The 26,050-nt window shown below is 35.4% G+C and overlaps 1 protein-coding gene and 1 long non-coding RNA gene across 2 annotated transcripts in view; one reads left to right on the top strand and one right to left on the bottom strand.

Annotated features, from left to right (window-relative positions):
• The window catches only part of LOC107595643 (zinc transporter ZIP11), a 94,887-nt gene extending 74,644 nt beyond the window's left edge, over positions 1 to 20,243 (top strand). Inside the window, exons 7-10 of the mRNA XM_016286123.1 lie at positions 3,656 to 3,725; positions 17,572 to 17,670; positions 19,782 to 19,940; positions 20,007 to 20,243. Of these exons, the coding sequence (XP_016141609.1) occupies positions 3,656 to 3,725; positions 17,572 to 17,670; positions 19,782 to 19,940; positions 20,007 to 20,085 (407 nt within the window). The 3' untranslated portion in view covers positions 20,086 to 20,243. The remainder of the gene's footprint in view (positions 1 to 3,655; positions 3,726 to 17,571; positions 17,671 to 19,781; positions 19,941 to 20,006) is intronic.
• A 324-nt stretch (positions 20,244 to 20,567) lies between these two features.
• LOC107595660 (uncharacterized) overlaps positions 20,568 to 26,050 on the bottom strand; it is a 14,837-nt gene continuing 9,354 nt past the window's right edge. Inside the window, exon 3 of the long non-coding RNA XR_001610284.1 lies at positions 20,568 to 21,103. This is a non-coding gene — a long non-coding RNA (uncharacterized lncRNA). The remainder of the gene's footprint in view (positions 21,104 to 26,050) is intronic.

Below are 26,050 nucleotides of genomic sequence, written 5' to 3' on the forward strand. Positions count from 1 at the left end.
ATTGCAATTTTTCAATGCAATATACTCATATTACATCTAATTTGCATATAGGATCTGTTATAATAAAATGACAAATGTATTTAAATGTAAAATATAGTTTTTTTTAGTAACATTGATATTGATATTCACATATTTCATCAATTTTATGATAGTCTTATATTTTCAAATATATACTATATATATATATATAGTTGTTTTATAATAACATTTAAATCTAATAGTCTTACAGTATCAAAGTGTGTGCATATAAATACAGAACAAATCCTTATTTTTGAGCTCTGAATTTAGCATTTTAAATAATAAAACGGGAATATAAAAAGTATATAATATTGAGTATTTTGAGTTACACATCTATTGCAATAAAAGATCATGTCAAATATTCCAGAGGCACTTGGTGCATCACCACTTTTGGCAATGTGATTCTAATATTTCTTAATAAATGGTAATAATAATAAAATGAGGGCAGTAATGTAGATTATGCGTAAAGCTGATCATGGTGTAAAATCACACTCTGAATGGCCAAAAGGGGCTGCTCTGCAGAAGAAGAGATTTTTTTGTGACAATGAAGGTTTATTTTGGTTCATTTATTGTGATGGGAGTCCTGATGCAAAGAAATGAAGCACAATTTGTCCATTTATGATGTGCATGACTCACTTATTAAAATAAATGAAACATCAGAACTGTGTTGCATCACTTCGGCTGACAAATCTCAGCGACTACGTCATCGTGTTTTATTAAGCACAAATACTGCACACATGCATCCAGCCTCTGTATGAAATGAAATCTGCATTCGACATGTCAAGCCATTCATCTCGCCTTTTAATTATTGCTTTTAAGTCAAGCCTTTCTCTATTCTTCAAGTCAAGCCAATGGCTGTTTTGTGCTGGAGATTTGGTGTTATTTGGATGGAGAGATAAAACGTCTTCATTTCTCTCTTCGGGAAGATCATGTTTTATGGATGGAGGTATAGATCAGCTCGAGGGGACGTTTGTAATGAATCTGCAGCGTGTGTGATACGAGCTCAGAGCATGCTGGGATTAACATGTACATGTGTGTTCACCTGCACTTATTGTGTAGTTCGTCAGCCCTGCGGTGGGCCCTAACGACAAGTGTTATTAAAACTGCTCTGAAATGTAGAATTAAAACTATTAGGCTTCCAGCAGCATTTATTTCTCATCAGGTCTCATGTGGGCCGAGGAAAATGCAGAGGACAGGCTAAAATAGGCAAAGTGGATCAAATATAGCAATTTTTAAAAATACATTTTCTGCTGATTGTGTGAGAAAAACGGCAGAATTGAATACATTCTAAAAAAAGTAAATAAATTAAAATTGTATAAAATATAATGTATATAGTAAAGTGTATTAAGTTGAAATAACCCATATGGTGTTTATGTTTATGTGGGAAGAAGAAGAAGAAGAAGAAGAAGAAGATAAAAATGTATTAGGGTTATTATTAACTAAAAATTAAAACCATTAAAACCACTTTAAATAAATAAATATAAAAACAAACAAACATACATTAACTGAAATATGAATTTCAGCTAGTTCTAAAGAAGTACTAAAATAAGTAAAAACGAATCAACTAAATACATATAAATACAAAAATATACATATAAATATACATAACATGCATAAAAAAGAGAACTATATTTAGATATTTCTAATGCTGCATTTATTTGATAAAAACAGTAATATTTTGAATATTATTGCAATTTAAACTAACTGTTTTCTATGTGAATCTCTGTTAAACTGTGCTGTATTTCTGTGATGTGCAGCTGTATTTTCAGCATCATTCCTCCAGTCTTCAGTGTCACATGATCTTCAGAAATCAGTCTAATATGCTGATCTGCTGCTCAAGAAACATCAAACCCACCTCTTTAATCACAGCTTTCTTAAACCATTTGGTTTCCTTAAAGACTCTCCACATGGCCTCTTCTTGTTTAAATAATGTAATAGCTGCAGGTTCACCTTTGCTTATGTGCATCTAGATCCTGAAAGACAACCTGAACTGTCACGTTAACCGCAGCACAAGTGTTTACTTCAGACTTTTATCTGATTTAATGTCCGTTTGATTTGATATAGAATGCATTTACATATCCTTAATTTCCTCTGAGCCCAGAATGAATTTTCCTGGCTAAAGATAAGATTGACTTGATTAATCTGAGTGATGGCTTTGAATTAACGTATTTACATAAACACACGCACACACACACACACGCGCACGGATCTGTCCGGAGGTGTGTGTCACTGCAGGAGCGCTGTAGTGGATGATAGGAGTTGAATTGGACTCTGATTAGATGTCAGTTTATCAGGTGGCTGAGGTGCTGCTGGATTGAAAAAGTGCATCTGTCTCAATGCTGTGCGAGATGTTTGAAATCTAAACTCAAATAGCAGAACAAACCACATGAGATCAAGACAAATCCAGCCCCACACGTGCACCGATGACTCGCTGAGAGTACACATTTTTTTGATTTTGAACAGGAACTTTGTCCGACGTTACACATTTAATATATAGTGGTCACCAGAAACACACAATGCATTGTTAAATATTAAGAAACATATGACTCAAAAATGAAATCAAACAGAAAGGTTGCCAGAATTTTACCGTAAAAAATACAGTAGCAACATTTTAAGTTTACAGATTTTTATTTTTCATAAACTTAAATAATGTTAATATACCAAATGACTCAAATCTGAATTTTACCTTTATTATAAAATGGTGATGAGAAAGTCACACAAACACACACCATCATAACACACTAACATACACTAAAAATATATTTAACATACACTATAATAACATTAATTAAACAGCTTTTAACAACACAGGCAATTACGACTTACTATCTCACAATTCTGACTTTTCTTCTCAAAATGTCAATATCCTGCAAATCTTAGTTTATATCTCAGTTTTGAGTTTATATCTTGCAAATTTTGACACGTCACAATTTTGCTTTGTTTTGCTTTTCGTTTTGTTTTGTTTTGTTTTGCTTTGCTTTGCTTTGCTTTTTGTTTTGTTTTGTTTTGCTTTGCTTTTTGTTTTGTTTTGTTTTGCTTTGCTTTGTTTTGCTTTGTTTTGCTTTGCTTTTTGTTTTGTTTTGTTTTGCTTTGCTTTGTTTTGTTTTGCTTTGCTTTGTTTTGTTTGCTTAATAAAATTAATTCAAATAGCAAACAAGCAAGATTATTATTCTTTAACAGTTTTTTCCCTCTTGTTTATGCAATTTTTTTTTAAAAATGTTAATGGATATTTTTTTCAGAAACACATGAAAAATACACTAAATGACACTAAAGTAATGTAATAAACATCAATTTGACAACATTCAATTTAACAAAAGTATTTTACAATGGCTTTAAACATGGCTGAGCCAATTATAATCAAAGACCAAAATTAAGTTTTTATAATATTTTTCTTTAAGGTCTATTTAAGGCCTTAAGGCTATCTTTAAAAGCAATCTGAAAATTAAAATGATGCCATGCCAAACCTGTATGGAGCGCAAAAAAGAATATAATTTGAAGAATGTTGGGGTCTGTGCAACAATCTGTTTGTGTTCCGCACAGCATGACGGCGGGTAAATGATCACAGAACCATCCCTTTAATGGCTGTTAGCAGACGAATGGGGAAAGCGTGACCAGGTGTGTGTTTTGTGTGTTTCAGAGGGTTTGGCTGTTGGCGTGGGTTTTGGAGCGGTCGGCAAAACTCCCTCGGCTACGTTTGAAAGCGCCAGGTAAGACATGAACAGGATAGTCCATCCAAAACTTTTTCAAACATTTAATCACCCCATATCATTCCAGCACATTTATTTTCTTCCGCTAAGCACAAAAGCAGAACTTCTGAGCTTCTGTTGTCTACAAGCGAATGGAAAGGCATAATAAATGTTGAGCATACAAAGATTTTCAGCCTGAATTAATTTTTTTCTTGTTTAATATGCAAAATATTGATACATTTCTCATTTTGCTTCTGAAGTAAATATATCTCAATCTAAGAATGTGTAGATATTTGTATTGGAAACCAAGGCAAAAACACTGAGGAAGAAGCTGATTTTCAATGACTAAGATTTAATGAGTGAAAATGAAATGCTGAGATGCTTCTTCTGTTAAGAGTTGAGCGCTCGGTCAGGCGTATTACAGAACAGTTTCCGCCTAATCGTTCTGTCAAATTAATATTGGGCCAGAAGGATGTGAGGATGAGGAAACATTGACAGAAGTTTCATTTGGGGGTAAATTATTTCTTTAAAGGGCACATGCAGTGTTTTCTGACAGTATTGTGTGCTGCTGTCACCAAGTGGACAAAGCTGGTATTGTGAGATCTCTGCACACACTCACACACACTCACACACACACACACACACACACACACACACACACACACACACACACACACTCACACACTCACTCACTCACACACACACACACACACGCACACACGCACACACACACACACACACACACACACACACACACACACACACACACACACACTCACATGTGCTGTTGTGATCATGTTAGTATGTTTTAAGCGGGAGAATCCTGGCAGACAGGGTTGGAGCGAGAAGGAAGTGTTCACATCACACCAGATGGAATCTATTAGCCGTCGCTGAGAATCAGAGCCGCATTGTAAGCGCTGAAGCACCTGGACTCCACTATGGGTCTCAATGAGGTCCTGTGTGTGTGAGAGAGACCGCCATCCAGATGTGAGCTGAAGCTTGCAGATGTTGCGATAGAATACGCGTCTTTATTTAGTATTTGTGTCGTACCGTGTGTGTGTTTCTCCATAGGGAAAGCTGTTCTGCATTAGTCTTACGATCGTGTAATCTCTTTACATCAGCACTGACAGCTGAGGGCTCGTGCTTTCTGTTTGCTCGTGATTAAAAGATGAATAGATACATGGTTTGTTCAAGAAGTAAACACAGGCAGCAGCTTTCTACGGTGTGCTGAACTTATGATACGGCATAAGAAAGAGGCCTTTGTCAGCCTGAAAACAGAGATAGAGTCCGTTTCATTTCTGTAGCACTTTTCACAATCGTTTCAGCTTGACAAGAAACCATGATGTTGATGTTTGTAATATCTTAATGTCGCATTTAACAGATTAAAGCTGGTCGACAATGTAGTTACATTTTGCTTAATAAAAGCAATATGTAAAAAAGGATAAAGCTACTTATATATTTAACTTTATGATAATATGGTAGGAGATTTTCATTAAAAAATACCTTATGCATGTTTGAAAAACTTTCACTTTAAAAGGAATTTAATAAAAAATAATTTTAAATAATAATAATTTGGCTTTGTTTATGAGGCAAATATGTAAGGCTGTGGCAAATTAATAAAAGTACTTTTCTTGGAGAATAAGTGTCAGAATTGTGAGAAATAAATTCAGAATTGCAAGATACTGTATAACCACAGAATTCAGATTTTTTTCTCATAATTCTTAGTTTATATCTCTTAATTCAATTTTTCTGAACTTTCTCCCCCACCACAGAATACAAAAAAAAATATTCTCTGAATTTTGAGATTATATCTTATAATTCTGTCACCTTTTCTTCAGAGAAACCAAATGCAGATTGTGAGATATAAAGTTGTAGTTACCTTTTTTAATTTTTTTATTCTGTGGCAGATTTTTATTTTTTTGGAGAATGATAAAATCTCATCATAAAATATAGCATTCATTACACACAATGTTAAGTCTATATTGTGTTGCATCAGTGCTAAAGAACACCAAGGGAAAGAAAGAAAGAAAAACTTTTTCTCGTAATTGCAAGGTATAAACACAGAATTCTGAGTTTACATCTCGCAAAAACTCTGCTTTAGTTCTATTATACTGCACTGTATTCTATTCTCCTTTATCCTTTTTTCTGTTCTTTCTGGTTAAAGCAATAATGAACTTGATACTTGCATGACCGTAAAATCCTTCAGTTTGTTGTTTCGGGAACCAGGAGAATCCCAGACCCTCTTTTAAGGGATTTCTGGGAAGAGACAGCGTTTACATTAGCGTGATTAGTTTGTGGTAATTAAGGTGAGCTGGCTGAGCATCACAGGGAAGCCACGTCAGATCGTGTTTTCCATTCATTAAAGAACTAAAACATGCTTTCCAAACATCAAAAACCCTCAACAAATGCTAATAATGGACATTATAGACTGTTCAGTCAGCGGGGACTCTTGAAAAGCCATGTTTGCAAAGCATTGCATCCTCTTTTTGGATGCTACTGAAACCATAAACTCTCTGAACTTTATGCTCAATCCCGTGTCGTGTACTTTCGCGATTTTCCAGATTGGACAGGTATACACAAGCGTAACATTATTTGACCTTGTCTCTGGTTGTTTATTCAGAGAGGCATCTGGACGTCTCGACCTGACCTCCGAGCTCTAAAGAAGGTTTTTGGATGTGTTTGTGCAGTCTCTGAAACTGTCTGGTTCTCCATCGTGAGCCGCAGAAGGCAGACAGTCTTCTCTCTCTCTCTCTCTGCGCTCTGAAACAAAAGTCTGTTTGTTTTCCAGGGAAAGCCACTCTTCTGTTTCTTCCCTCTTTCCCAGCACTCTTCTCCCAGTCAAAGCAGTCCTTGCATTCCCCAGTACGCACATACTCAAGTGGACTGTTCAAACCAGATGCTCAGAGACTCTTCAGAGAAGCGGGGACGGGTTTGTGTAGCTCCAGTGTAGGCAGCGTTTGAAGGTACAGATCCACTGAAGTCCACCGGCCCAGACATGCAGAATAGAGTTTGGGGAATGTTGGGATCAGAGTTATTTTAGTAGCATTGCTTTTGCTAATATTTTGAGTTAGATTTTATTTTTCTATTGTCTATTTTACATTTGACTATTTTACATAGTTAGTAGTTTTGTTGCAAATTCATTCATTCATTCATTCATGATATTTATTACAATATTGTGAGTCTTTTTGTGTACATTATACATTATAATATGTACATTAACTGACAGTCACCACTGATAAGCTACCACTAAATATTGTAGAAACTTAATTGGCTGTAAAATTGCTTTGCAATGATTTGTATCGTGAAAAAACTCTGTACAAATAAATTGAATTGAATAGAAGTTTTAGTTTGTTTAGTTTCAGTTATTTTCATATTTTCTCTTAAGTTACTTTTAGTCAATTCGCTGTGCTTTTGTCATTTTTTTATTTATTTATTTCTGTATACTATTTATTATTATTATTTTGTCAGTTATTTTTATATTTTATTTATAACTCTTTAACTAGTTAATTTTAGTAATTTGTTGTGTTTTATTCATTTTTTATTTACTGGCTATATAGTATTTTTTATTTTTTATTTATTAGTTTTAGTTTATTTACTTTCAGTTATTTTATGTTTTATATTTTCTCTTTAATTTGAATTAGTTTTAGTAATTTTTGTGCATTTTTGTCTCTCTGTCTGTCTATCTATCTCTCTTCTATCTAGATCTTTATTATTTTTTATTTAGTTAGTTTAGTCTTTATTATTTTTAGTACTTAAACTTGAAAAGTATTGCCTTGGCAACTATAGCTAAAATAAAATGTTTAAAATATTATTCATTCATTCATTTTAGTGAACATTTATTGTATGTAAAATATTTGAATGGTTTATCTTTAGTTAACGAACTAATCCTGGCTGGATAAGTGTGACATGAGTGCAGTCACTCCTCATCACGTTCAGCAGCGAAGGTGACGTGATCTTAGAGCCGTCAAAACATTTTACAACAAGTTTATATTATTTCTAGCTAAACGTGACGAACTCAGCTGGAATAACATGTACTGTAAAATTACATGTAATGTCCCATACAGTTTTTCACCGTGTGTAGTAGGGGAACTTACCGTTAACCATTTAACAGGTTTTTACTGTAGCATTTTTACAGCATTTTACCGTTAAATTCACGGTATTTTTTTTTTACAGTGTATCGTACATTTGGTTTTAAACTAGTTGGATCTATTTGGCGAGAAAGGCTGTTTGGTGAATGTTTATAGCACACATTTTCATTATAGTTTATGCTCAAAAGTCTTTTCATAAGCTGTAGCTGTTACTCTGTCAAACTGAAGCATTGGCGTCAGCGTTCGATGTTTTTTGGAGCTGATCTAGCAGCGTTTGGAGTTATTTGCGTTAAACCGCGGCGCTGTGTTTACTAGTCCTGTGAGCGGGTTTAACCAAACACACATGCTGACAGGAATCTGCCGTACAATGGACCTTCGCAAAAAATCATAAACAGCTTGTCAGCCAAGAACGAAACACTTCCAGACCGATTTCTTATTGAGTTGAGATGGGCATCAGTTTGGGCTCCTCACAGACGGTTTTAATGTGAAAGCGAATGTGAGCTGATCTGTGTGGACGGATGTGCTTCTCCTGCTCTGATCTATAGGCTGTATGGTAATATTTATGTCTTCCCCCGGGTTGCTCTCGCTGATGTATAATGTGTCTCTTTGATGAAGCACAGCGCATTAGTTTAATGAGTTGTGTTTCTTCATTTAATACTCATCTGACAAGAGTTTTACGGTTCAGTTCCTCACAATCATCTGCTCCAGGATGCTTCAGATGACATGTGTGTCCCTGCAGCACAAAAGCAGTCAAACTAAGTCGCTGGGGGATATTTGTAGCAATAGCCAACGATACATTGTATGGGTCACAATTATACATTTCTCTTTTATGCCAAAAATCATTAGGATATTAAGTAAAGATCATGTTCCATGAAGATATTTTGTACATTTCCTACCGTAAATATATCAAAACTTAATGTTTGATTAGTAATATGCATTGCTAAGAACTTCATTTGAACAACTTTAAAGATGATTTTCTCAATATTTAGATTTTTTTGCACCCTCAGATTCCAGATTTTCAAATAGTTGTATCTCAGCAAAATGTTGTGCTATCCTAACAAACCATACACCAATGGAAGCTATTTATTCAGATTTCAGTATAAATGTATAATGTATAAATCTCAATTTTAAAAAATTGACACTCCAAGGTCACATATGATATGTAATTAATTATAAACTCTGACAAAATGTTATCATGCATTTCCCTTCATTGATCAATTAATTAATTAAGTTATTCATTTATTTTTGAGAACAATTGCATGTATTAGATGCATCTAAAGTCTGTCAAATCCATGAATTTGTTTTGATGAATTGACTCTGTTTCTGATTCAATTTGTTTTCCTCTGTATACTTGAAATATTTCATTAATTAATTGGAATGTTTTAGTAAAAATATGTAATTAAATATTGCTTTTTTTTTTAATGTTTTGTTTGTTTTTTATGCATTTATTTTATAAAAAATTTTTTTTAGAACTATAATATATTATATATGTAAAATAATATATATATATATATAAAATCCGAAGGCTGTCAAATCCAGATTTGACCTGAATTAATTAATGATAAACACTGACAAAATGGTATCATGCATTTTTCATCTTGATTGATTGATTGATTATGTTTTAATTTTTTTATTTGAGGACTGTTAGATACAATAGATAAAATCTAAAATCAAGATCAGGGTTTACTTGTTCTCAAGAACAAGTCCCTGTTTTATTCCTTCTTCATGTGAATTGCTTTTTAAGTGAAGATGACATATACATTTTTTTGCATGATTTAAGCTAAAGAAGCTTAAATCAGAGTTTATCATTGTTTTGACATACTTGCATGTTTGTTGACTGGATAGAAATACTGTAGGCTCTGATTTGCCTTTAGGAGACTTTGGTGCAAGCATGATGCAATTATAGATGAAGGTTGTGCCCTCCTCAAACAAATGAAGCCTGCATTTACTGTATGATTAATTTTAATACTGCTTATGAAATCACCCATACTTAGAAAGACTTGATGTATGCAACACAAACGACTTGAATATAATCTTCTAATAAGCACATCGGTGCATTTCAGCTTCTTCTTCTCCATGCTTTTCTCATGTCATTTTCTGCAATAGTTTTCCACATGCGTTCAGATGAATTGCTTTTAGAATAACGAACAACACTAATGTCCCGATCCTTCGTCTCCAGCGTCTCTGTGCTCCTCAACATCATGCATTATGTTGCTTTTGCAGTAAAGCACCACTAACACTGGGCTGAAAGCGATCATATTTTCTCATCTGCTGAATTCAGTGAACGGATCGGTCAGAAATGACCAGTGCTGCTAAACAAAGATTGTTTTTGTGGATTTGAGTTGGTAGCTTTGTGATGGCCCTGTTTCTTGTTTCCTTTCCCCCCAAATCCATCAGGAATAAGTCGGCTAGAGCTTGTTTTTTGTCTGATATTCCCCATCGTGTACTTGATGTATTATTCAGGTTGTGGTTGCTTGAATTTTTTTTGTCTGTGGGGAAAAAATGCCCACTGTGTTTACTAGCTAAATTAAAAACAACTGTTGAGTTTAAGGATCATATCAAGATAGTATCTCAGGTTAATAAGAGATATGCGTGTAATTAAAATAATAATAATACATTAATGAGCTTTAATTGCTCATGAATTTATAAATAACCATTTTAATCCATTAATTGCATTACTTTTAGTTATGCAAAATTATATAATTTACATTTTACAATTTGAATGATCGCTTATTTTAAAATAAATCTATTATTATTATTATTATAAATGCATAAATGAGCTTATGAGTATAAGAATCAAGTCAAGATCATAATTTAAGTGTTTTTAAAAAAAACAATACATTAATGATATTTAAATTCTCATGAATTACTTTCACTTATTTTTTTATTGATAACTTTCATAACATTATTATTTGTATTTTACAATTAAATTACAATCTCTTATTTTTCTGATGATCAATATTATTATTATTAATATATATATATATATATATATATATATAATAATAAATATAATAATATTTTATACATTATTTTATTTTTAAATAATTATTCAATAAACATTTTAACCCATTAATTGCTTTACTTTTATTTATTCAAAACATTTGCATTTTACAAATGTAATGATCTGTATTTTTTTTCTAATGATTAACGTTGACTTTATGGGGTTTGTAAACTATGAGAAGAACTGTGTGCTAAAAGTTGTCTACGCTTCAAAAAGTTCTGTATATGCGGCTGTGAAAATGTGATGTGAGAAAAGAAAGCAGGAGAGAAAGAGGGCTGGACTGATGGCTCTCTATCTAAATGTTATTCTCTGCAGTCCTCAAAGAGCACATTGTGCTTCGAAACTCTAAAACATAGGGCCCCTGTTCTCCGGCTCTCTGTCTCTCATCCATCTCTCTCCCTCTTTCTCCACATCCCTCCATTTCCTCCACCGCACCCTGTTTTCCCTTCTGCGCTTTCATTTCATCTCTCTCACATGATAAGGGCTTTAAAGGGTTAGTTCACCCAAAAATTTTAATTAGGCTGTGTTTTACTCACCCTCAAGGCATCCTAGGTGTATATGACTTTCTTCTTTCAGACGAATCCAGTCGGAGTTATATTTAAAACTGTCTTTGCTCTTTCAAGCTGTTTAATGGCACTGAGCGGGTGTTGCATGCATCAGTCCAAAAGAAGTGAAATAAAAATCGCCCATCCATAAAAAAAGTCTCTCACACGGCTCCGGGGGATGAACAAAGGCCTCCTGTAGCGAATCGATGCGTTTTTGTAAGAAAAATATCCATATTCAAAATGTAATAATCACTTTAATCTATCTTGCGCTCACTGTTGTACACGGAAGCAGCGCCGGGCGGATGACGTATGAGTTCAGCGCTGCGCATGCTCCGCTCAGAAGTGACGAACGTGGAAGCACAGCGGAGAGATCAAAACAAAACAACGGTCACTTATTAGAAGCACAAAACGAGGATTTGTAAAGAAGAATGTCGGAGGATTTCGATATAAGCCAAGAGGAGACTGGTTTTCCTTTGCTTCCTTTGCTCCTGGTAACAAACGTTGGTTTTCACGAGACTCACCGGCGCATGCGCAGCGCTGAACTTATACGTCATCCGCCCGGAGCTGCTTCCGTGTACAACAGTGAGCGCAAGCTAGATTAAAGTGATTATTACGTTTTCAATATGGATATTTTTCTAACAAAAATGCATCGATTCGCTACAGGAGGCCTTTTTTTTTTAATGGATGGGCGCTTTTTATTTAACTTCTTTTGGACTGAAGCAATGCAACACCCGCTGAGTGCCATGAAACTATTTTTAATATAACTCCGACTGGATTCGTCTGAAAGAAGAAAGTCATATACTCCTAGGATGCCTCGGGGGTGAGTAAAACACAGCCTAATTTTCATTTTTGGGTGAACTAACCCTTTAAGAAACCTTAAGGGATTGGAAAAATGTATTTATCTCACCCGCTTTTATTCTCTTGTTTATTGAGTTTTGGCAGAGTTCTCTTCAACCCACCCTGCCCTCTTATTATTTGTTTGTCTGTTTTTTCCTAAAAGGAAAGGCATGTTGATGGCATTTGATTAGTTGACCATAATAAAAGAATTACATTCATTACCAATATGAATGCCTCATGTACATAATTGTGCAGTTTTCCCCTAAAAATCAGTGCTAAACATGTGCATCTGGGTTTCCTCAGAACAGTGAAGGTTTTTCTGTGAGCAAATGCTGTTAATCAGAGTTTGGACATCATTCAGGTTAGGTTTAGTAGGACTTGGCTCCACACTACAGGTGTGTGTGTGTGTGTGTGTGTGTGCGTGTGTGTGTGTGCGTGTGCAAGTGTGTGTGTGTGTGCGTGCGTGTGCGGGTGTATGTGTGTGTGTGCGTGCGTGTTTGTGTGTTTATACATGAAATATGGCCCACAATCCAACTTTCTGTCTGGCTTCTTCAGAGAAGCACCTGCCGTTCTCAAAGCTGCTTTTATAAGAGCTAAACGTTTGAGAGAGGAAACCGTGAGATTCTGCGTTACAGTGCTGGATGTTAGAGTTATATGGGACAGAATGTGTCTGTATAATAGTAATTGATCACATTATTGTTCCCTCATGTAGCTGAAATACAAGGTTTTTTGAGCTTTTTAAGCGCTGCAATTGTAACCATATACTTACTTAACACGTACTTACACAAATACACACACACACACACACACACACCTTAATTTTTTTTTAGTAAATTCAATTAATCTTTTTTTTTTTTTCAGTGATGCACTCACTTCCGGTTGAAAGTTTGGAAAAATGTATGTTTTTGAACAGTTCTTTTAATATTTCACAATATTAATGTTTTCACTGTATTTTTGATCAAATAAATAAAAAGGAGCAAAATGGTAATTATTTCAGTCTTCTGAGCAGTAGTGTGGGACATATATTAATTCAAGCAAGCAAACAAATAAATAAATGCAATTTATACTTTTGTACTTCATGCTTAAAAAATACTTTATTCTTCCAATACCAAAATCAATCATTAAATCAATAAATTAATTCAATTTTAAATGCAATTTAAATTTAATTGCAGTTTATACTCGTATACTTATATATATTTGCTTATACCAGTACTTATATATTCATACATATATTCATCCAGTAACAATAAATAATTAATAAATAAATAATGTGATTTAAAATTTAAATGCAATTTATAATTACTGTATGCACTTTTGAGTATACAAATACTTATACAGCTTTGTAGATTTTGTGTAGATACTGTAGAAGCTGTACATACAGTATCAGATGTCAGTGTGGTTCAGCAAAGCTCTGGTCTGTGCCTTCTTTGAAACAAACTAATGGCAAATGACAAGCCAGCACGAACATTGTGATCAGCATCTTACACTCGCCAGTAAAACTTTGCAGTGCAGAGCAACAAGACAATAATATCTAATAAAACGTTGTATTTTGTATATGTATAGTATTTTGAGAGTCTTTTACTGACTTTTAGAGCATTAGCATATGCATTTTCTCATGATTTAAAAAATCGTTGATCTGAAGGCTTAAATTCGTGAATATTTAATGCTTATACTTTTGACTGAAATTTCCTCAGTTTATCTGGTAATTATCTCACATTGAGATCAATGCTACTTTTTTAATCTTGTTCAGATTTGCTTAAATTCTTGAATATTTCATTAAAAATTTCTATGTAGATTGATTGATCATTTTGACTAAATTCTTGAATATTTCATAAATAATTAAGTTGCTCTCTCTCTCTCTATAAAACTTTTTATTCCTTTTTAATCTTGTGTAATCCTGACATTTTTAAAAAGTGTTATTTCTATTACCTTTTAGCAGTGGCGATTCTAGGATTTTCATTTTAGGGGGGCTTAGCCCCCAGTGAGGGTATAATAATAATAGCCTAATAATAATAAAAATATATAAATAAAATAAAAAATGTTTGATTAATAGGGGTCGTATACTAAACTTATTGCAGTATTCCACTGTATTGCATAGATAGGTATAACATTTGAGTACTGAATAAGCCAAATTCAAGTCTTCATGATCTCACACACAACCTGTTTACTGTACAAACACAACATTTTACTGTTTGCATTTCTAGTGTATAGGTATAGCCCCCCTAAAAATGGCCTAGCGATGCCCATGCCTTTTAGAAACCAATATTTAGCGTAACCTTTTATAATTCATTTTTATAATTAATTAATTTACATAGGACTGCAAAATGTAATATATAATTGGCTGAGTTTAATGTTTCGGCACTGCTTTGAGCCAGTTGCGGCAAAACAGAGGCTGCTATAAACGGTTTGTAGGTAAATTTTCCCACAGTTGTGAGTGAAAAGCAGCGGGTGCGCAGGTCAAAGGTCGCTGGAAAGCCTCAGTGATTGGTGCAGATGGTTTAGGGGATTTTCCCTCATTTCGTCCAGATCCCCATGCTCTTCCCGACACACAGATGCCCATTCAGGGCAGACCCCCATGGATGGAGGGGGGGCACCAAAGGCCCTTTGTGCCCAGAGAGGAGCTCTGTGGTCAGACACTGGAGCCACTGTCTTCCCCTCTCAATGTAGGCTTCTTCATGCTTTTGCAATAACGCTGGAATGTTTCCCTTTATGCTTTTTTTGTTTGTTTTAATACAGACGTCAGCCCAGACACACACTGCATCAAAAACCCACTCTCTCTTGCTCTTGAGCTCGTGTACCGAGCTAAGAAAGGGACGTGCTGGAATGGCATTGTAGGTTTTCGAGATCTCCACCCTGTTTTACTGCTGAGAGCTTGCGGTTACTGAAGCCTCACAGAAATAGACCTGCCTCAGAGGAGTGAAATATGCCAGAGAAGAATTCCTGGGGATGGGAAAACATGTTTCTGAAGGGCTGTTGTTTCCACTCTGTGTGAACATTAGGCCGTGGACTCTTCAGTTGGGTGAGCGAGTTCGCTTCGCCCTTCTCCGAAAACTCCCCTTGGTTTTCTCTTCAGTCTTTCATTATGCCACACCAAAGTTTCTCCTGTCCTCTCATCCGTTCTTCATTCCGACATGCAGTGGAAAATCACCCCATCTATTTTCTAAATGCATCTCATAGATCTTAATCCATGCAAAATCCATAAAAAATTAACCTCAAAATGTTATAGTCTCCACACTGCCAATTAAAACTTACACATACTTTACTGAATTTATATTTCTCATGATTAAAACAACTTTGATCTGAAGGTTTAAATTCATCTTTTTTATATAGAAAAATGCATTTATTCATTTTTTTTTTTTTTATTGTGTTTTTTGAAAGCCCATTTTGCTTGAAATGTCTTCGGTTTATCTGGTAATTATTTCACATTGAGATCAATGCTACCTCAAAATCTTCTGGTGAATCGTCACTTCTTTCTGATGACATATGCAGGACTTCTGCAATCATTTAGTTTGATTAAACCCCGCGCCTTTCTCCCTCCATCCAATCAACAACTAATGCACAGAACCGAGTCCCCACCCTACTTTTTTTTTTTTTCCTCCCCAACAATGACTCCATTGACTGCCATTTGATCATGACTTGAATTTTTCACTTTTTACCTTGCTCTGAACTGGGAAATTAGTTACACCTAACCAGACGCAATGCATTAACATGACGAGTAATAAAAACTGTATTACTGTCTGCTGCATTGCATGTTATAGCCCCGCCTACCATGAAAGCTCATTGGCCCAAAAACTCACTCCACATAATTAATATGCATGTTCTGGTTGGCTGGGATTGCGTTGCATTTTCATGTTCAGTGTGCACAGACTGAAATCTTGTTGCATCAAATGTTCTCTTTGTATGTTCATGCATTCTTGTATTCTTGTAGCTCAAACAGTAGAGCTTGACCTTAAGGTCATGGGTTTGATTTCCAGTAAACTAATGAAAATGTAAATAAATGTTTGAATCGGTACTTTTTCAACCTGTAACTCCAAAGATTGGTGCAGATGGATTGCAGGATTTTGTTTCAAACTTGACTTTGTTCTGTGCAACACAGAAGGAGCAGTTTTGAGTCATGTACTCATCGCTCTTTTGCATAAAATTACAATGAATGAGGACCGGACAGACTAAACAGAACAGACTAAAATTTACAGTACTGCATCAGATGACTTGGAAGAAGAAGAGCCATTTGTCCACTTTTGTAATATTTTAGTGGTGAAGTTTTTTTTATTATTTATTGATTGATTGTCATTTTGGAGTTTGACAGTCCTAGTCCTCTTTCATGTGCATTACATTAAATGTACAAATTCATACAAATTAGTCACCAATTTGCTGTAATGTAAATTAGTTACAAATTGCCATGAGATTGTGTTGAAGTAACGGACAAATATTTACACAATTGCTTCAGAAGACTTGGAAGAAGAGCGATTTGCATCACTTTAATAATAGTTTAACGCTGTGTTGTGTCATTTTGGAGCTTGACAGTCCTAGTTCTCCTTCATGCACATTCATTTTTGTTGCATTACTTTGATTCTGTGTTGCATGTAAGAAAGAGTTTGAATCGGTTCTCTTCAGTCTCAAACTCTCCAGCATTACGCGGGTGCTGTAAGCCTTTCCGTGACTAGCTGTCATTAATCTGACTTCTCTGGGGGCAGTACGTTGAGTGCATGCCAGCGCACATCGACAGCGGGAGAGATTGAAGAAGGCAGTGAAAGAGTGTTGGGCTGGTGGAGAGGGGGAGTCAAAACAGAGCAGCTTTTCTTGCTTTGTGAGCGCAGGCTCCGGGAGGTTTCCGGGAACTTCTAGAGGCCGCTTGCATTACGATGCGGAGAAGTGCAGGCCAAACAAACAGAGCTGCTTATCAGTTGTGCGGCCGAGACCACCCTCAGGAGAGAAACCGGCTCCCAGCGCCTTCCCACAAATCTAAAAGATTTTTTTGCACCCTCAGATTCCAGATTTTCAGATCATGCATAAATCCTAATTTTAAAAAAATTGACCCTTATGACTGGTTTTGTGCTCCAGGGTCACATTTCTTCAGAAGATTTGGAATAAAAAAGCCATTTGTAGCCATTAATAATAGAGCTTTTTTGGCATTTTGGAGCTTGAAAGTTTTAGTCCTCATTCACATGCATTTATGTTGAAAAGAACAACAACTAGAATGTTCTCCAAGACGTACAAATTCATACACATTAGCCACTAATTCGTCAAAATATAAAAATAGTTACGAATTGCCATTAGAATTTGAAGGAACAGACAAAAATGTACAGTTTTGCTTCAGAAGCAGGGTCATTTGGACCGCTTTAATACCGATCTGCCATGTGAAAAAGTTGAAAAGATCTGTCTGTTTCTTTCAGAAATCTGGCTATTGGCATTGGCATTCAGAACTTTCCAGAAGGCCTTGCTGTGAGTCTCCCGTTGCGGGGTTCTGGGGTGTCCACATGGCGATCCTTTTGGTGAGTCCAGACAGAAACACATTCACATCCAAAACCTAGTGAGCTGCCTGCATCGGTGCCCTTTTAAGGTGTCTTTGGCACTTCCAGTGCAAAGGCTGCTCCGAGCAGTTTAGAGACTGTAGTTTGCAGATAAGATGATCCTAGAAGCACTGCGCCAAGCTCAGTGGAAAAAAATGTTGACTGATAAGCCTAATCTGTTTTATTAAATTGGCTATAGTTTGGGGTCCAATCCATTTGGTAAACAGCCTTATTTGGTGTAAAATGTACCTTTGTGAAACTTTTTAAATCTGTCAGCTATGAGGTTCATTTCAGGTAGGGTTAGTGGTCAACAGAAATGGAGTTTTTTGGACGGCCAATGGCGGAGTTTGCGAGGTTCATTGATTTAAATATTTATTACATATTCAAAGACTCACTTGAAGTATAAAATTGCCTATTTGTTAAATGCCACAAATGTGTGAGAAAGTATCATAGTATTTGCTAGTAATTACTAATAATTAATTGTTCAAGTCTCGCTTCCGACACTTATCAGACAATCAGGATAAAAAATGTTTAAGTCCCACTTCTGACACGTATTGGCCAGACATACTTAAAAACAAACAAACAAATATTACTGTTTATATCCTGCTTCTGACACTTGTTGGCCAAACAGAAAACTTAATTTGAAACAAATAAATAAATACTGTTTAATTCCCACTTCTGACACTTATTGGCCAAACAGAAAAAAAACTTAATATAAAAATAGAAAGAAAGAAAGATTATAGGAAAATATAGAAAGAAAGAAAGATTACTGTTTAATTCCCACTTCTGACACATATTGGCCAAACAGAAAAATGAAAAACAAACAAACAAATAAATAATTAGTACTGTTTAAGTGCCGCTTCTGACACATATTGGCCAAACAGAAAAATTAAAAACAAACAAATAAATAAAAAAATATTACTGTTTAAGTCCTGCTTCCAACACGTATCGGCAAAATAGAAAAACTTTTTAAAAGAAAATAAAAATTACTGTTTAAGTCCCGCTTCTGACACATATGGGCCAAACAGAAAAATTAAAAACAAACAAACAAATAAATAAATACATTTGACTGTTTAAGTCCCGCTTCTGACACTTAAAAAAAAACGTAATTTATAAATAAAAATAAATAAAATAAATGTAAATGTAAAATTATAATAAAAAGCCAAATTTCGGCTAATATATCAGTCTTAGCAATATATTGGTCAGCTACTAGTTAGGATGCTGTCTTAGAAGGAAGCTGCTTGTGTAGGCAAACATTTATATATTACGGTTTAAGTGCCGCTTCTGACACTTATTGGCCAAAAAAAAAAAAAATTAATAAATAATTACTGTTTAAATCATGCATCAGACACTTGTCGGCCAAACATACATTTTAAATAAATAAATAAATCATATTTAAGTCATGCTTCTGCCACTTGTCCGCAAAACAGAAAAACATAACAAAAATAAATACATTTTTAAAAATTACTTTTTAAGTCCTGCTTCTGACACATATTGGCCAAACAGAAAAAATAAAAACAAACAAACAAACCAATAAATAAATAAATAATTAGTACTGTTTAAGTGCCGCTTCTGACACATATTGGCCAAACAGAAAAAATAAAAACAAACAAATAAATAAAAAAATATTACTGTTTAAGTCCTGCTTCCAACACGTATCGGCTAAATAGAAAAACTTTTTAAAAGAAAAGAAAAATTACTGTTTAAGTCCCGCTTCTGACACATATGGGCCAAACAGAAAAATTAAAAACAAACAAACAAATAAATAAATACATTTGACTGTTTAAGTCCCGCTTCTGACACTTAAAAAAAAAACGTAATTTATAAATAAAAATAAATAAAATAAATGTAAATGTAAAATTATAATAAAAAGCCAAATTTCGGCTAATATATCAGTCTTAGCAATATATTGGTCAGCTACTAGTTAGGATGCTGTCTTAGAAGGAAGCTGCTTGTGTAGGCAAACATTTATTATGGTCTATTTGTCTTAATTTATTCCTAATATGTCCTGATTGGTTTCTGAGACGTTCTAAAGCCTGCTAATGGAAGAGTTCAGAGCGCTGCAGTGTTTTGTGTGTGTGTGTGCCTCACAGGTACGGGCAGCTGAGTGGGATGGTGGAGCCTCTGGCGGGGTTGCTAGGGGCCGTTGCCGTGGTGCTGGCGGAGCCGTTGCTACCGTACGCTCTGGCCTTCGCTGCAGGAGCCATGGTGTATGTGGTGGTGGATGACATCATTCCTGAAGCCCAAGTCAGGTGAGCAGCAGCACAGCGAAAGACTGCCGATGCTCACATGCCACTGAATGTGTGTTTCTTTCACAGCGGGAACGGAAAACTGGCCTCATGGACGTCCATTCTGGGCTTCATCGTCATGATGTCACTGGACGTGGGGCTTGGCTGAGCCTTTTCATTGGACGAATCTTCGAATGTCAGCTGACTGCACTGAAAAAAGTGACCGAAGCAGCCTTTCTTCTCGGTGTATAGGTTTATTGATCAATGGAATATTTTTCTACTTAATGCATTTTATGTCTTTTTTTATTTGTTTTATATGGAAGCCTGTTTCTGCCACTGGTTAAAAAATAAAAAAGCTAATTGCAACTTTTTATCTCAAAATTCTAACTTTTTTTATTTTTTTGCGAAACAAAGTCAGAATTGTGTGAGATATTAAAGTCACAATTGTGCAAAAAAACAAACAGAATTGCGAGTTATAAAGTCACAATTTGGTGAAATAAAAGTCGCAACTGAGAAATAAAGTCACAATTGTAAGAAAATAGTTTTTGTCCCTCAAAATTGGACTTTGTAACTCACAATTGCAAGTTTTTGTCTCACAATTCTGAGAAAACAAGTCAGAATTACAAGAAGAAGAAATAAAAGAGTCAGAATTGTGAGATAAAAAGACAATGATCTTTTCTTATTTTTTATTCAATGGCGGAAACAGGCTTCCATAGATTTATGAATGACTCACGGACCACATTTATTCAGACAGGGCGGAAAGATTGATTGCAAAATACTTGAAAAATTATTCAAACTTGAATGAGTGACTCGAGGGGTTGTTTAGGTGTGTGTGTACATGAGTGTTTCCCGTCATTAATTTAAAGACCATATGCTCTCAATAATGTTGTGCACTTATTTGAATGAAAGGCAATGATGACTAAGTAAATTGGATGTTTTTGAACTAGTCTTTCCAGTCAGCTGTTTGCTTTCAAGTTATGAAATTAAGTTGTCATTTTATGGACAATGTTATGTTTTTTTTACAGATATGCAACAGGACTATGAATAATAAGGTGAAATGTAAGGTCAAATTCACACGTGTAAATGACGTAAAATAATTACTGTACAACCCATTTGTGTTCATTTGTTCTGCACTGTGTGTGAACTTTTTCATTTCATTGCTCAAACGAAGAAGAAGTAATAAACTGCTGTTGTTTTGGGGCTAACTGATGTCTTCTGGCACAGATTGTTACTTTAAGAGTAATTTAATGTTTTCATCTCGCACAGGGAATTCTGGGAATGACAATTTACATTTTTAATGTAAATTATACGATGACCTGTTCTTTTTCACTTTTAAAAACTGTAAACTTAATATTTCACTGTACAAATACATAAAATGTCCTTATTTCAGGTTCTGACCGTATACCACAAGGGAACAATCTTTTGCCGTTAAAATTACAATCAGTTTTTGCATCAAATGCATGGATTATGACATTCTTGACGGTAATTACATTAATCAAACTCAACAATTCAACACTGTTATCCAAGAAAAAAATTATCAATAATATTGTTATGTAACATTATTATATTATATCATATTATATTATATTATATATTTAATTTATAGGCAATATTTGGTCCCAAACTAGCTCTGAAAACTTAGTTTTTTTCCCCGTTTCTTTTTTAAATATAATATTTATTTTAATATTAATTGCACAATCACACAAATCTGTCCCAAAGGTTGGTAACATTAAAAAAAAATAAAAATTAGCAGCTTTAATAGATAATAAGAACAGCACATTTCACAGGTTGACATCTGAATATTTTCTGGATGATAATTACTTCAGACTCTGCTTTGTACTCTGTATTCATGGAAAGTGCCAGAAGTGTTTCAGTCAAAATATTATATGAACTACGAAGAGAATGCGGAGGAAACCCAATGTTTTGCTCTTGAAGTGGCCATTAGTCTTGTGGTTTCCTCTTGCAATGTGGCTAATCTACAACAACATGTTACTCCTGTGCATTAATGCAAAATCTTTTCCCTGGTGTAAATTTTACAATGCACAGTTCAATTTAGCCCGTCTGAACTTCAAGTGATCTCATTTTTGTCCTCCACCGCATAGCTTCGGTCTTTTGTTCAAACTGCACATTTACTTCTTAGTCCATCACTTTGTTGCATTATCCTACAGGGCGACCAAAGAAACTGAATGTCAAAATCCCATATACCAGTTGAATATGCTTCTCCATAAGCTTCTTACCGAGCTCAGCTGGATCGCATATTTATGGATCAGATCATCAGGCAATGCATTGTGGCAGCAGCTTGACGTGAACTGCAATGGATTCAATTCCAGCCCCTAAACTTTCTGATTATGCCGAGGTGGATAAGAAGGTTGCAATCAATATCAATATGCAATTCATCACATTAGAAGCCTTCCTTAAAGGGGTCATCGGATGCTACATGCACTTTTACAAGTAGTTTGAACTGAAATGTGTGTTGGCAGTGTGTGTACACAAACACCCTATAATGATAAAAATCCCCCCCCGGTTTTTTTTTATCTGGTTAAATGTTTTCCTCTTTCTCAAATCGAGCCGATCTCAGATGCCTGTCTGTGTGACCTCACACAGACAGGCCCCTCCCACGATAGTTTGATTGACAGTAGCGTTTCAGCACAGGACTGGCGTCTTACCTTAGACCCGCCCTGAGTGTGCTGTCATCAGTCCGCCATTGTTTCACCGCCGGAGCAGATGTAGACAAGAATGACTCCTAACAAGCGATTGAGGTGTTCTGTTGTTGGATGTAATAATGAACACAGCAGTCCTCATTTACTCCCGACATCTGAGCCGCTGAAGACGCAGAGGATTATTTGTTTCTGAAGGGAATGCACCCCCGATCTACATAAACGCGTGTATGTTCGCGCGAAATCATTTGTGATCCAGCCTCATCTACAGAAGAAGTGAGTATAAGGTTTTTTAATGAATCTTATTAGCTAATTAGCAAGTTTCAGGATGAATGCGGCTAAAGTAAACAATCCCTCAGACAGCGGCTTGGAAGAAAGGGGCGGAGTCAGCAGAGCTCATTAACATTTAAAGGAAAATGCTACAAAACAGCTTGATCTGAAAATAGTTGTTTTTGACAGGGTAAAAAAAAAGGTGTTTTTACACTACCATTGAGAAATTTTAACCAAACTATGTTATAGACTTTTCATTAAGACCCCAAAGAATCATATCAACTTGTGGAAAATGGGCATGCGATGACCCCTTTAAAATAATTCATTTTTGATCCCTCATTGTTCATTGGGAGACAGACCAACTGCTTGCACCGAAGCGCCCTTCATCTGTCTTTTGTTGAGTCAATAGAGCTCTGTTCTGAAAGTTAACTCCAGACTGGAGCTGGTTATTGCAATTAACAAAACTGACTCTGTCTTGAAAGTCACATCAGATATTATAAATGAACCGCACTGACTGAGTTTGTCATGTAAATGAAACCACTTACTGTAGAAAGCCAATTTTTTTTTTAAAAGCTCAGTTTTGAATAAATGGCACACAACAACTGTTTATAAGTCGTGCCGCCCTCATCACCCTGACCCAGATCATGAAGAAAGAGGCCTTTTTGTTGTGTTTTTCACATAACCTGGAATAGTGGGCTGCAGTCTTATGAGCTGTGGTTTTGGTTATGGCATGTGTTGGGCTTAAACAGAGAGACGGCTCACAATGTCTTTGTGTTTGGTCACACAGTAATGCAGCTTGGACGAGCTCACCAACCAAGAATTATATGTGTGGGTGAGCACGTATTCTTCAATAAATCATTGCTTTTGACCACATATGCACTAACTCCTACAGATTTACTTAACTATATAGTGTTGTAAAGCAAATAATTCTATCAAAACTAAATCTGAATGTATAATAAATCCTAAATATGCAGCTATAAAAAATTGGTACAAACATCCTCCTTCAGCTCGTGCTTCACGTGTCTTTTAGCTGTCAATCTTGACTGATTTTGATCAAGTAAGCGTCAGAATAGCTGCAGTCATATCTCCAGATGAACTCTTACTGCACTGAAGCAGCTCAGCTTTACTTGATTCTCCATCAATCATGTTTTAGAGTCTCAAATCTGATCCTCAGGATCTTTTGAGGAGCATTTGTTTCCAGCAGCTTTACTTTCACTGTTCCTCAGCGGAGGAATGATCTTCTCAAGCCTCCAGAACATCTCACGTCTTCTGAGGAGCCTTTATTTCTTCAGCTCTCAATCACTGCATTATATGTTTGGAGCATTTCAATCTCATCTTACTAAGACATATTATTGGAGATATAGAGCGACCACTGATTTACATGCATTTTATGTCAGTACCTACTTTTTGTCCATATAAATATCAGAATTTGTACCAAATTGGATATTTTTGTTCAGTTTTGAGCCAGTTTGAGGTGTTTTTCCACCATATTCTCACCGATTTTTGATAATTTTTGTACTTTTTGGGGAAATTGTCCCCACCTTTTTACACTTGAGTGGCTCCCAGTCTGGGGAAAAGCTTATAAATCTATCAGTATGCTATATTAATACCAAATATTAGCTTCAATTTTTAACTTTTCTTTAAATTAGCACAGGTTTTGTATTTCTTTTTGGAGCCAGGTTGTATACACAAGATGTTGAATTGAATATTCAAGACTCGCATATTTATTGAAAGGGGAAGAGAAACCAGTTTGTGTCTTGTGTAAAACATATTTTATTAGAATATTCATTGCCCAATTTAATAAATAATATTAGACAACGTTTTTACTCAGAAAATATACTAAAATACATTTTTTAGAAGAATTGTTATTATTGATTAAATTGAAATATTCTATATGATTTTTATCAGTCCTATTGTTGTTACTAGTATGTTTTTTGTATAGTGACCTCACTGATCTGAGCTCATGCACATTTGAGTAAATTATTATTACATTTGAGAGTATTATCCACAAATAATGCTTTGTTTCACTCGAAAACTGAGGTGCATACGATCAGATCAATAAGGGCTTACGACCAAAATAAATACAAAACCTGTGCTAACTGAAGATAAACAAGTTGATTCAAAGAACAACTATTAAAAATTAATAATCAATACATATTAAAAATCAATACATCTGATCTTCATATTAATATTAATGTACATCAGTACATTGGGCCTTATTTTTGCTGACTTTGTCTAGTGTTCAGGAGTGCAGCCAGAAGATGGCAGCAGAGCTCTATTACTAAAACCACTGGAGCAGGAGGTCATGCAGAAGCAACAGGTTTGTACATCTGGATTGTCTGTATCTCAGTGTGTTAGAAAATGAATAAGCACGTGACATCGGTAGACCACAGCACATTGTGACACCATTTAAACATCTCACCAAAATCGTCTCTCCTCAGCTGTATGGATTCAAGTGTCTATTTCCACTCTCTTGTGTTTGCAGGTATCAGTGATAACAGGTTTCTTCATCTACTTCCGTCACATCTTAATCATACTCTTAAATCCTCTGGATTACAGTAATATCTCAGTGTTTTAGTTCACGCTCAGCAGTCACGCTGAAACGGCATGCAGATGTGAACTGCTTACTTGCAAAGACATTTTGAAGTTCAACCAAATGAAGATTAAATTATTGTGTTTAATTTGACCAATTTAGACAGACTTCATGTGGGGTGAACTACTCCTTTGTCTCAGATGTTTCTTCTAGAACTCAATTTGGTCTTGGAAATTGTGCTGTTTCAGACATCAATGAGATGTCATCTGAAAAGGCAGTTCTTTTTTTCTCAGAAGATGAGTTGAGAAGTCTGCATTTGCGCTTCGTTTAATCTCACTGCTGTCTAGGAGAAGCGGCTCACAGATGCCAGGTCTGTGGGGTCTGTGTAGAGTAAATACACGTGTGATTGAACGCTCAGGCTAGTGATGCAACGTCAGACACGAGGGCTTCCTTCTGTAAGGCTCCAGGGTGTTTTTTTTTCAAGCATTTACATTGCGCTGTGCCAACTGGCTAACCAAGTCCATAAAGCACAGTAGAGCATTACTTTTACTATTCAGCATGCTTTACCGGCAGGCTTGCCGCTCCCCGCAGCTTTAGACATTTCAGGGCTCACAAAATTTCAAAATCGCTGGTAGACATTCTTCAGATTTTGGTAGCCCAAAATTAATTTAAGT

The sequence above is a fragment of the Sinocyclocheilus grahami genome, unplaced genomic scaffold (assembly GCF_001515645.1).
Source record: "Sinocyclocheilus grahami isolate Dianchi unplaced genomic scaffold, SAMN03320097.WGS_v1.1 scaffold206.1, whole genome shotgun sequence".
Classification (NCBI taxonomy): Eukaryota; Metazoa; Chordata; class Actinopteri; order Cypriniformes; family Cyprinidae; genus Sinocyclocheilus; species Sinocyclocheilus grahami.